The sequence below is a fragment of the Hyperolius riggenbachi genome, chromosome 1 (genome assembly GCF_040937935.1).
Source record: "Hyperolius riggenbachi isolate aHypRig1 chromosome 1, aHypRig1.pri, whole genome shotgun sequence".
Lineage (NCBI taxonomy): Eukaryota > Metazoa > Chordata > Amphibia > Anura > Hyperoliidae > Hyperolius > Hyperolius riggenbachi.
In genome coordinates, this window is record NC_090646.1 from 257,763,972 (window position 1) to 257,777,338 (window position 13,367).

General features: G+C 49.0%; 1 protein-coding gene across 1 annotated transcript in view; it reads right to left on the bottom strand.

The window, feature by feature from the left end:
• Positions 1-12,605, bottom strand: part of SDAD1 (SDA1 domain containing 1) — a 59,734-nt gene extending 47,129 nt beyond the window's left edge. The window contains exons 1-3 of the mRNA XM_068233310.1: positions 12,366-12,605; positions 8,615-8,719; positions 4,939-5,037 (exon numbers count right to left, since the gene is read on the bottom strand). Coding sequence (XP_068089411.1) covers positions 4,939-5,037; positions 8,615-8,719; positions 12,366-12,455 — 294 coding nt within the window. The 5' untranslated portion in view covers positions 12,456-12,605. The remainder of the gene's footprint in view (positions 1-4,938; positions 5,038-8,614; positions 8,720-12,365) is intronic.
• Positions 12,606-13,367: the final 762 nt, after the last annotated feature.

Here is a 13,367-nt window from a genome sequence, read left to right on the forward strand (position 1 = left end):
ATAGGAGGAGGATGAGGCGGCAAGCAGATGACAGCTGGGTGCTCACCAAAATTAGCCGGGTGGACCACCCGGCTAAAAGAGCCTGGAGAGAACACTGAACATGAAACACCAACATTAGTCTAAACACAGTCATATACTGTATACATGTTAAAATAACACTTCAACGACATCAATCACATTTTAAAAAAAAAACAACAAATATAAAATGTATATTTCTCCCAAAAGTAAAATGCACTATAAATGACTTTTCCCTATGTCACTATCACTTACAGTAGGTAGTGGAAATCTGACAGATCCCACTGTTCCAGTACAGCAGGGGTGTCCACACTTTTTTGGCTCGCGAGTTAATTTAAAATTTGCCAAGCCTAGGAGATCTACCAACATTCAAAGTGTTACAGACCCCCCCCCCGCCCCCCCCCCCTCCGGGTGAACAGCCCCCCAGGTACAAGTGCCTCCAGTATAGGTAGCAAAGTATAGGTCCCTTCAGCAAAGGTAGCTGGGTACAGGTCCCTTCACTGGGTACAGATGTCTCTAGCATAGGTAGGTAGGGATAGGTGCCTCTAGCATAGGTAGGTGGGGATAGGTGCCCTCTAGCATAGGTAGGTAGGGATAGGTCCTTTTAGCATAGGTAGGTAGGGATGGGTGCCATTAGAATAGGTAGGTGGGGATGGGTGCCATTAGAATAGGTAGGTGGAGATGGGTGCCATTAGAATAGGTAGGTGGAGATGGGTGCCATTAGAATAGGTAGGTGGAGATGGGTGCCATTAGAATAGGTAGGTGGGGATGGGTGCCATTAGCATAGGTAGGTGGGGATGGGTGCCATTAGCATAGGTAGGTGGGGATGGGTGCCATTAGCATAGGTAGGTGGGGATGGGTGCCATTAGCATAGGTAGGTGGGGATGGGTGCCATTAGCATAGGTAGGTGGGGATGGGGTGCCATTAGCATAGGTAGGTGGGGATGGGTCCCATTAGCATAAGTAGGTGGGGATGGGTCCCATTAGCATAGGTAGGTGGGGATGGGTCCCATTAGCATAGGTAGGTGGGGATGGGTCCCATTAGCATAGGTAGGTGGGGATGGGTGCCATTAGCATAGGTAGGTGGGGATGTGTGCCATTAGCATAGGTAGGTAGGGATAGGTGCCTCTAGCATAGGTAGGTGGGGATAGGTGCCCTCTAGCATAGGTAGGTAGGGATAGGTCCTTTTAGCATAGGTAGGTAGGGATGGGTGCCATTAGAATAGGTAGGTGGGGATGGGTGCCATTAGAATAGGTAGGTGGAGATGGGTGCCATTAGAATAGGTAGGTGGAGATGGGTGCCATTAGAATAGGTAGGTGGGGATGGGTGCCATTAGCATAGGTAGGTGGGGATGGGTGCCATTAGCATAGGTAGGTGGGGATGGGTGCCATTAGCATAGGTAGGTGGGGATGGGTGCCATTAGCATAGGTAGGTGGGGATGGGTGCCATTAGCATAGGTAGGTGGGGATGGGTGCCATTAGCATAGGTAGGTGGGGATGGGTGCCATTAGCATAGGTAGGTGGGGATGGGGTGCCATTAGCATAGGTAGGTGGGGATGGGGTGCCATTAGCATAGGTAGGTGGGGATGGGTCCCATTAGCATAAGTAGGTGGGGATGGGTCCCATTAGCATAGGTAGGTGGGGATGGGTCCCATTAGCATAGGTAGGTGGGGATGGGTGCCATTAGCATAGGTAGGTGGGGATGTGTGCCATTAGCATAGGTAGGTGGGGATGGGTGCCATTAGCATAGGTAGGTGGGGATGGGTGCCATTAGCATAGGTAGGTGGGGATGGGTCCCTTTAGCATAGGTAGGTGGGGATGGGTCCCTTTAGCATAGGTAGGTGGGGATGGGTCCCTTTAGCATAGGTAGGTGGGGATGGGTCCCTTTAGCATAGGTAGGTGGGGATGGGTCCCTTTAGCATAGGTAGGTGGGGATTGGTGCCATTAGAATAGGTAGGTGGAGATGGGTGCCATTAGAATAGGTAGGTGGGGATGGGTGCCATTAGCATAGGTAGGTGGGGATGGGGTGCCATTAGAATAGGTAGGTGGGGATGGGGTGCCATTAGAATAGGTAGGTGGGGATGGGGTGCCTCTAGCATAGGTGCCTCTAGCATAGGTAGGTGGGGATGGGTCCCTGTAGCATAGGTGGGTGGGGATGGGTCCCTGTAGCATAGGTGGGTGGGGATGGGTCCCTGTAGCATAGGTGGGTGGGGATGGGTCCCTGTAGCATAGGTGGGTGGGGATGGGTCCCTGTAGCATAGGTAGGTGGGGATGGGTGCCATTAGAATAGGTAGGTGGGGATGGGTGCCATTAGAATAGGTAGGTGGGGATGGGTGCCATTAGAATAGGTAGGTGGGGATGGGGTGCCATTAGAATAGGTAGGTGGGGATGGGTGCCATTAGCATAGGTAGGTGGGGATGGGTCCCATTAGCATAGGTAGGTGGGGATGGGTGCCATTAGCATAGGTAGGTGGGGATGGGTGCCATTAGCATAGGTAGGTGGGGATGGGTGCCATTAGCATAGGTAGGTGGGGATGGGTGCCATTAGCATAGGTAGGTGAGGATGGGTGCCATTAGCATAGGTAGGTGGGGATAGGTGCCCTCTAGCATAGGTAGGTAGGGATAGGTCCCTTTAGCATAGGCAGGTAGGGATAGGTCCCTTTAGCATAGGCAGGTAGGATAGGTCCCTTTAGCATAGGTAGGTGGGGATGGGTGCCATTAGAATAGGTAGGTGGGGATGGGTGCCATTAGCATAGGTAGGTGGGGATGGGTGCCATTAGCATAGGTAGGTGGGGATGGGTCCCTTTAGCATAGGTAGGTGGGGATGGGTCCCTTTAGCATAGGTAGGTGGGGATGGGTCCCTTTAGCATAGGTAGGTGGGGATGGGTGCCATTAGAATAGGTAGGTGGAGATGGGTGCCATTAGAATAGGTAGGTGGGGATGGGTGCCATTAGAATAGGTAGGTGGGGATGGGTGCCATTAGCATAGGTAGGTGGGGATGGGGTGCCATTAGCATAGGTAGGTGGGGATGGGGTGCCATTAGCATAGGTAGGTGGGGATGGGTGCCTCTAGCATAGGTAGGTGGGGATGGGTGCCTCTAGCATAGGTGGGTGTGGATGGGTGCCTGTAGCATAGGTGGGTGGGGATGGGTCCCTGTAGCATAGGTGGGTGTGGATGGGTCCCTGTAGCATAGGTGGGTGGGGATGGGTCCCTGTAGCATAGGTGGGTGGGGATGGGTCCCTGTAGCATAGGTGGGTGGGGATGGGTCCCTGTAGCATAGGTAGGTGGGGATGGGTGCCATTAGAATAGGTAGGTGGGGATGGGTGCCATTAGAATAGGTAGGTGGGGATGGGTGCCATTAGCATAGGTAGGTGGGGATGGGGTGCCATTAGAATAGGTAGGTGGGGATGGGTGCCTCTAGCATAGGTAGGTGGGGATGGGTGCCTCTAGCATAGGTAGGTGGGGATGGGTGCCTCTAGCATAGGTAGGTGGGGATGGGTGCCTCTAGCATAGGTAGGTGGGGATGGGTGCCTCTAGCATAGGTAGGTGGGGATGGGTGCCTCTAGCATAGGTAGGTGGGGATGGGTGCCTCTAGCATAGGTAGGTGGGGATGGGTGCCTCTAGCATAGGTAGGTGGGGATGGGTGCCTCTAGCATAGGTAGGTGGGGATGGGTCCCTGTAGCATAGGTGGGTGGGGATGGGTCCCTGTAGCATAGGTGGGTGGGGATGGGTCCCTGTAGCATAGGTGGGTGGGGATGGGTCCCTGTAGCATAGGTGGGTGGGGATGGGTCCCTGTAGCATAGGTGGGTGGGGATGGGTAGGGATAGGTGCTCAATCACTTACCTCCCTCCAGCGGCGATGTCTGGTCTCCCCTCTCGCACTCTGAGCGCTCCGGCGGGCCGCATGATTGAATCAGGAAGGCAAGCAGGCGTGCGTGCGTGTCCGGCGCCGCCCCCAGCCATGACGTCGCGTCATGGCCTCTTCAGCCGCGCCTCCTCTCTCCTTCCTTGCTTCCTATTGGCCAGCGGCTGGCAGCAGAATTCGATGGGACAGCTGCCGGCCGCAAAATGTGATGGGACGCGGCCAAGAGGCCGCAATCTACCAAATAGGCGGTCGCGATCTACCGGTAGATCGCGATCGACCTATTGGGCACCCCCGCAGTACAGGGTGCTTCTCCATCTTCAAACCATACTTATAGCCGTAGACATGTGCATCCAGACTAGGCATGCGTAAATAAGAGTCATGCATGCCCAGTAGAACTAAGCCGCTCCTGCATGGGTTGTACTTTATTCTACAGGGCACGTGCACCTTCCTCAGGCATGCCCAGTCCAGGTGCACTTGTCCACACTAAAGCATGGCCAGAAGATGAAAAGGGACCTTGTGCTGGAATGGTGAACATTGCAAGGATCCATGAAGTCTATGGACCATCCAGAAACTTCACACTACTGTGGCAAGTATCTTTTTTTTTTCCTCTCCCTTCAAAAGCAACGTAGAGGCCCACATACAGACAGGGAGGTAGGTAGTAGCTAGGGTAATTAAATACTTGATGCCCTCCAGCAGCCCACACCATTTACAAACCACCCTTAGGGGGAAGTTAGATTCCTACATGGGTACTGAGAAGTTGGGACTTGGGAGGCAGGTTTTCAATAGTAAAATTATGCCAGACTGTAGTTTTGCTTTAACAAGGAGCAATCCATTGTGCCACTGTATGGTTCCACGAGATGAGGAAAGGTCTGTGCAATCTGAGCCTTGATTGGTTGCAGTGGACAGCTGCTTCCCTCTTGCACACGTTTGTAAATCATGCAAATATGTTACAGAATAGAGGGAGGCCTCAATAAATCAAAAGAAAGCGTCTCAGTCATTGACTCCCTGATGACAGAAAATAATCTGCATCGCTACAGAGTCACAGCATAGAAGACCGGTTACCATTCTGAGGTCTGGATCCATCACAGTGTGCTGGGTGGACAGGATGGAACGAAGCTGCTGTGGGAACTCCTCCAGATGCTGGGGGTAACAGTGGGCAGTCTGAAACACAAAAGAAAATAACTACCTTACTGCTGGACTTGATGCCACAACAACCACCAAGGGCCTAATTTCATTGACTATCAAGAACAAAATATAATATGGATTTTCTTCTCATTAAAGGGACCCTGAGCTGTGCATAAAAATGGAAATTTGAACTTCCCTGGGGCATCCTCCAGCCCCAGTAGCTGGCAAGGTCCCTCGCCGTCCTCTGGGTCTCCTCCGTGCTCCCGCTGGTGGCTCCGTTAGGTGCGCTATTTTCCTGAACGCGTACGCAACTGCGCATGCGTGGCCCATCCAGGCGCCTGGTGCAGTCAGTGTTCTGCGCAAGCACAGTTCAGTCTTTTGAGACCCACGATTGCATAGAACACTCACTGCGACAGGCACATGATAAAGGCAGGTGTGCAAACAGTTCGTGCATGCCCAGTTGCGCACAACTTCGGGCAAAGTCGCACACCTAATGGAGCTGCCAGGGTGCATACACATGCAATTTTGATTGACCAATAACACCACCTCCAATAGTATAAGAATTTACCCACATAAAGGGTCTGATTCACAAAGTGGTGCTAACAGCTAGCACGCTGGTGAAAAGACCTTTATCATGACTAAACTCAGTTTAGGCATGATAAGTTTAGGTGTGATAAGTTTAGGCACCAACTGGGTTAGCACCGCAGTGCACAGCTGATCAAAAGTTTTGCGCTAGCAAAGTCTGGTGCACTACGCATAGAGTTTAATGGTGCTGCTTTGCGTGCGGGACTTTGCGCGCGATCTAAACTTATCTAAACTTATCACGCCTAAACTGGCTTTTCACCAGTGTGGTGCAATGGTTATCACGCCTAAAGTCTCTAACTGGGTTAGCACCGCTTTGTGAATCGAGCCCAAAATGTTCATAGTATACAAAATCTGTTGGGCTTTATATTACATAAAGCTGGTAAAATTGGCTATGTTTAACAAATCAAAATTGAAGTGTGTATGCACCCTTAACGATAACCACAATCAAGAAAGGAATTAAGGTGGTGAGGAACGGTCTATAGTTTGCATCCTCTGTTGTAGAGTTCCCCAACCCTATCCTCAAGATTCACCAGCACTACCTGTGTTGCAGGAAACCACACACAATCACAGATGAGGTAATTAGTGTCTCAGTAGCGATGATTAAAGTGGATCCGAGACAAACTTTTGCTGCCCCTTACATATAATTTATTGGGCATTCTTCCCACCAATTTTTTTTTTTAAAATGTTATCACCTAATTGCATGTAAATTAATGTATCCACGCCCCCAGCGCCTAGGCATTCTGAGTCCCATGCTGCAAGTGCTCATGGGAGCTCAGCCTGGGGAGAAGGCTTTTGCTGAAACATGCATGAGATTGCAGAGGCAAGGGGGTGGAGAGGGGAAGAGAAAGGAGTAGAGGGGAGTGAAGTTTTCACAGGCTGAGGGGTGGAGATGCAGAGCAGCTTACCTGTGTAATGATGACAAGCAAAATATGGCTGTTCTCGCTGTACCACATGAAGACCATAATCACATACTGTTGAAGCTGTTTGCAGCTAGATTTACTGTAAACCATCTAAATCTTAGATAAGATAGACACGTTACTTGTTATAGTTAATTTTTCATCTCGGATCCGCTTTAAACTACCTCTGTGGATTTCCACAAAATATGCACTGTTGGCTGGCCTACAGGAAGGGGTTGGGGAACTCTGCTCTATTGCACAGCACCAAGGAAGACACTGGTACTATATCATTCCAAAATAATAACTTTGATAACAATGTGGTGTGTCCTCAAGAGACACAGATAACAAAAAATATGATAAATGTACATGCAGTGTTCTCCCCAGGGCTCTTTAAGTGGGCGGGCCGCCCGGCTGCTTTGAGATCCCGCCCACCTACCTTGCTAAGGCTGATGATGTCACGCATGCAGAGCGTTCCATTGCCTGCTATAAATCGAGTGCTCAGCTCTCCCTATACTCTGCAGGAGCGTGCCTGTGTGACCTGCTTGAACAGTGATTGGCTGGGTGGGTTGTAAGGGGGCAGGGCTGGTTAACTGTCGGTCACCGATTGGCTGGGCGGGTTGTAAGGGGCAGGGCTGGTTAACTGTCTGTCACCGCCATTACGGAAAGCCTCTTCTATGCCCTGCTTTGCTGGCTGCTTGTGTCTGTTAGCTTGCAAACAGCTCAGCTAGCAGAGGCAGCCGCCAGGTACAAATACAAACAGAGCGCAGGGAAACTAGTCCCGTCACTGTGTTACTTGAGGCTGGGGAGAGCATGAAGCTGCAGACACTCTCTCCCCCCTCCCCCGAGCGATCCACACAGAGTCTCTCCTGTGCCCTGGCTGCATGCATCTTCTTCAGCTCAGATACAGTGCACGGCAAGGAGTTCTGACGCCCCGCCCTCTGTTTCCCGGCTGCTTCTCTATCTCTACACAATACAAGCTTCTCTGAAGCATGCCGTGCTGGTGATGTTCAGAACTGAGCGGACCTCTGCTAATGCACTTCTTATCTGATATAGTGCAGAGTCTGCAGAGAGTACACGGAGCTTTCAAGGGTCTGGGAAAACAAATAAACAATAAGCAATGTAGATTAGCTGACTTGCTGGGGATGGAGGCTGCTGCTGAATGCTGTCTCTCATCTGCCTGCTTGCTTGGTTGCCCATAAGATGTAAGTGCCCATACATTACTTGATTTTAGCAACTGGCAGATTTAATATAAGTGATTTATTCTGTCAGAGGTCAGTTGTGAAAAGTTTGCCTAGGACAGTAAAAAATACAAATCCCGCCCTGGCTGTACTAGTTGGGCAAAGTCTGTGAAAAGTTGCTGCTGCAAAAATAGGAAAAATGGAACATAGATCCAGTGTTGAGGGTACGTGCAGGTGGCTTGAAAGGACAGTGTGTGGGGGTGATTCTTGCAGAGTTCACATGCATGTCATTTCATATGGATGTTATTTGCTGTTGGGGTCGAGGGGTATTGCAGATAATTTACTATGATACTGACCCCTGTTTACTATCTGCAATACCGCTTGACCCCAGCAGCAAATAACCATATGAAAAGAAAAATCACCCCCTTTATGAAATGCAACAAACACCCCTGTATGAAATGTGAAATTACTCCCCCCTCCCTCCCCCCATATTAAATGCAATAATCACCCCTGTATGAAATGCAACTATAACACCCATATTCAGTGTTCTCTCCAGGCTCTTTTTAGACGGGCGCATCACCTAACTAAGTTTGCTGAGCAACCGGCTGTCATCAGCTCGCCTCCTCATCCTCTTCTTATGCTGTAGGTAGAGTCGCATTCCCCCTTGCACCCCACCCGGCTACTTTTCCATGCCACCCGGCTGGAAAAAAATCCTGGGGAGAACACTGACATGTGTGTACGTGTGTGATTGTACGTGTGTGTAGACTGCATTAAATCTGACAGATGGTCTAATCCTTCCCCACAATAAAAGACCTAACTGCAAATATCCATATAGCAATGTTTTACCATCCAACTGATCGCAATGCAAGAGGAGAGTATTGATTACAGCAGTGGCGTTCATAACTTTCCTTATTAAATATGATTTGATTAAAGTGATCAAGCATAGATGCTCACCTGTGCCATAAACATGACTAATGTTCCTAGATCCTTGTTTGGCTTGTCTGGCTGAAGTTTGAAAACCTCAATCATGGACTGGTAGTGCTTGTATTGCTGCAAGAACTTCATTGAAAAACAAAAACGTTAGGGTCCGTTTTAAGGAAAACAAAATAAATACTTAGAGTTGAATTACAGCCTGCCATTAAAGCGGTATAATACCCTGACACAATCTATCTATCTATCCGAGTACGTGCCTCAACCTTCAAGCAAGAAGAAGTAGCACCCTGCCCCCAGGGCCGGTCCAAGCAAGAAGAAGTAGCTGCCTGCCCCCAGGGCCGGTCCAAGCAAGAAGAAGTAGCGCCCTGCCCCCAGAGGCGTTCCTAGACTTGCCGCTGAGCTGGAGGGGGTAGCGGGCAGGAAGGGGGTATTGGGCACAACGGCGGGGAGGGGGGGGGGGGGGGTCGGACCCCCCCTCCCTTACCTGGATCCCCCATCTGTGCTCCCCCTCTAGCTTAAAGTGGATCCGAGGTGAACTTTTACTAAATTGCATAATTTCGTTCCTTTCCTATTGTTTATAGGGCATTCCTCAAGCCAAATACGTTTTTGTTTTAATACTTTAATTCTCTATAAACTAAATAAACCACGCCCACAGGTTTTAAGAGAGCCTTGGCAGTAGCAAGGGCTCATGGGAGCTCAGTCTGGTCAGGAGGAGGAGGAGGAGGTGTTACTAGCCATTGTTTTCTGAGGCAGAGGGAGAGGAGGGGGGATTAGGTTTTTTTTCACAGGCTTAGTGATCAAGATACAGATAAGCCTGCCTCTGTGTAATGTTTACAAACAACATGGCTGCTGTCATTGTATCACAGGAAGAATTAATCATTTTCTATTAAAGCTGTTTGCAGCTATATTTGCTGTGTAAACTATCTAAACTTTAGATAAGATATATAGACAAGTTACTTGTTATGCTGGATACACACGGTGCGTTCGCGCACTTCGATTTTCCCGTCGATTTGTTTATTTCCAACATGTCCGATTTGGATTTCGATGGATCGTTAGGTCGATTCGCATGCAAAGTATGCCGAATCTACCTAGCGATCCATCGAAATCCAAATCGGACATGTTGGAAATAAACAAATCGACGGGAAAATCGAGTGCGCGAACGCACCGTGTGTATCCAGCATAATAGTTAGTTTTTCATCTCGGATCCGCTTTAAGTTCAGCAACAGCCGCCGCTATTAGTAAGAGGCAGTGGGCGGGGAGGACTCACCTCTTCCGCGTTCCACTGTCGTCACTTCCTGCAATGCCGTCCACTTACAATACAGTGGGCGGCATTGCAGGAAGTGACAACAGTGGAACGCACGCTGCAACGCTGAAGAGGTGAGCCATCCCCGCCCGCTGCCTCTTACTAGTGATGGGTCGTTCGCGAACGAGCCGGCTCTAAGAGCCGGCTCTTTGCTGTGAACGACAAGAGCCGGATCTCAGTTTTAAAAGAGCCGATGCCTCAGTAGCCCCACACAGCTCTGATTTGCTATGCAATAAAGGGCGCTGAGGCATGCTGGGAGATGTAGTTCTCCTCTTGCAGCTTGTAGGAGTGTATGGGGCGGAGCAGAGCAGTAGCAGGAGGAATTGCCCCAGTCAGCGAAGCAGTCTGGAGTTGTCATGGAGACGGGGGCGGGGCTTTTACTCCGATTCTCAGTGGTGTCCAGTGATATTTAATGAAGAGCCGATTGAGAGCCGTAAGAGCCGTCTCTTTAATGGGAGCCGATTCAGAAGAGCTGATTCTCTGAGAAGAGCCGGAATTCCCATCACTACCTCTTACTAATAGCGGCGGCTGCTGCTGAACTTAAGCTTTAGGGGGAACGCACATGGGGGACCATGGTGGGGGGGGAGGTCCTGCTGAGCTAAAGCCGCTGTGCCCAATACCCCCGCGTATGCTACGCCGCGGGTCAGCTAGTATTCAATAAAAACATGTTTTCCTACTTTTTATATGCCATACGGTTAGCATATTTGCTTTTGTGCATAAGTAATATTATTCATTTACAAATTATACATTCCCAAAGTACACTTTTTTTTACTCAGAGCTGATTTTGCATTTTATTCATAACTGCTTTATTCATTGTCTAACTTAAAGGGAAGGTTCAGGGAGGGTGGAGAAAAAATAAAAATCAATTTCCACTTACCTGGGGCTTCCTCCAGCCCGTGGCAGGCAGGAGGTGCCCTCGCCGCCGCTCCGCAGGCTCCCGGTGGCCGACCCGACCTGGCCAGGCCGGCTGCCAGGTCGGGCTCTTCTGTGCTCCAAGTCCTTGTACTTCTGCGTCCCACGCCGGCGCTCTGACGTCATCGGATGTCCGCCGGGCTGTACTGCGCATGCGCAGAACTACTGCGCATGCACAGTACAGCCCGGCGGACGTCCGATGACGTCAGAGCGCCGGCGTGGGACGCAGAAGTACAAGGACTTGGAGCGCAGAAGAGCCCGACCTGGCAGCCGGCCTGGCCAGGTCGGGTCGGCCACCGGGAGCCTGCGGAGCGGCGGCGAGGGCACCTCCTGCCTGCCACGGGCTGGAGGAAGCCCCAGGTAAGTGGAAATTGATTTTTATTTTTTCCCCACCCTCCCTGAACCTTCCCTTTAAGCATAAATGCTTTCTGATTGTCTCACTGTCTTTAGGAGTCCCGGCACTGTCAGAGAAGGCTTTGTTTACATTCCTCACCTGATACACTTAAACACAAGATACCATTATCTGCAAGTTTGGATGTGTCCAGCTCTACTGGCAGGGAAGCTTCTTTGGCCTGTGTTAACCCTTTGAATGCTGTTCTAGTAAAAAAGAAAAATATGCTGGTTGTATATAATACAGGGCTGTGGAGTCTGAGTTGGAGTCAGAGTCGAGGAGTCGGAGTAATTTTGGGCACCCGGAGTCGGAGTCGTTGATTTCATAAACTGAGGAGTCGGAGTAGAGAGTCGGATGATTTTTGTACAAAATCCACAGCCCTGTTAAGTATTAGACTAAGGAGTCGGAGTCGAGGAGTCTGAGCCATTTTGGGTACCGGGAGTCGGAGTTGGAGTCGTGGTTTCATAAACTGAGGAGTCCGAGTCGGAAGATTTTTGTACCGACTCCACAGCCCTGATATAATATGCTGTAAATAATCTATTAGAGCAAAGTAGAAATGCTGGGTTATATTCCGCTTTATTAATTTACGTACAATGAAGTCATGTTTTCTGTGCATATACTATAGCTTGCACCAGGGCTGTGAAGTTGGTACAAAAATCATTCAACTCCTCATTTTATAAAACCACCGACTCCTGGTATCCATAATGGCTCTGACTCCGACTCCTTAGTCTAATACTTACCAGGGCTGTGGATTTGGTACAAAAATCATCTGACTCCCGACTCCTCAGTTTATGAAACCACCGACTCAGGCTCCAGGTACCCAAAATTGCTCCGACTCCAACTCCTCCACTCCACAGCCCTGGCTTGCACTATAAAATTACTAGCATGGAAATGTATGCAAACTGCACATAGCAGTATTTACAAACCTCACAGCCAAAAATGTAGTATGTACCACGCAGCTGCATTCCCTGCTTCACAGGAAGTCTGTGAATAACTGTAAAACTCTAGATAATGAATTGCTGAACTTACGAGTGCCACATACCCATTGTTAATTCTAATGAACTATAGAAGCCAGTTTTACTATACAGGGTGTCATGAAAGTGATTCCTATCTCGGCACTGTACGACCCCAGAGTAAAGTGATAGACCAAAGAAGCTGTATCTCACCTCCTCCGTATAGGAGTGCGGATCCCTCTTGATCAGATTCTGCAGCTGCGGAAGGTTGGTGGGCAGCTTGTTGTTATTCCTCCCAGACATATCGGCGGCTGAGGCAGATCAGACACTAACACAACGACCAGCGTTATTTCTACCTCGCTAACAATTTTCCGTTCAGATTTCTACCAGCTAGCACACGTGTATACATGCAAGGAAGTCGCCATGCCAAGCAGAGAATGACATCACGACGGGAACTCAATGGGTACATCCTGTAAGGAGCACTAGCACATGTTTGTCGCCATCTAGCGGTAGAATGCAAATATACTTTTGCACAAACATTTCCATTTCCCTCAAATTAATATAATTATTACTACGGTACTACTGTAGTTAGTTTACTATGTTTTATAAAGTTTAACATACAGTGCAGACAGTGGGCCTGTTAGTGAGGTTATAAACCTTAGATGAACAATGATAAAAAGGTAACTACTACTATATAGGTGTGATCTCAAATTGGACTTCCAGGGTTGTTGTTTTTTTTTTATTATTATTTCAAACACCAAAATGAATGTAGGCTGAACCCGATCTTTGCACAGAGCTAATACACTTTGTAAAGCTAATAATTAATTAACTGCCAGCTCCATTCATTATTCAAATTGTGAGTTAATTAATCATTTGCTTTCAAATCTAATTAGATAATGATTCATAATTTGCTTTCAAATTAATCTACCAAAGATGTGTCTCCTCAGGCTAATGCCAGTTCACTTAGGTTAAAACTCTCTGATAAGTGATACTGTCATATTATTTGCTTTTCTCTAACTTAGGTAGGGAATGAGCATAGTCAGACTGGGACACTGAGGGCCCTCCAGAGAAATCTCAGCCTGGGGCCCGTGCACTCCATGTTTTGGAGCTTACATGCATATGTACTCTAAAGTACTGCAGAAAGTGTTAGTGCTATATAAATACATCACAATAATATGGTAAAATCTATGGTATGACCATATGGTAGGGCTAGTT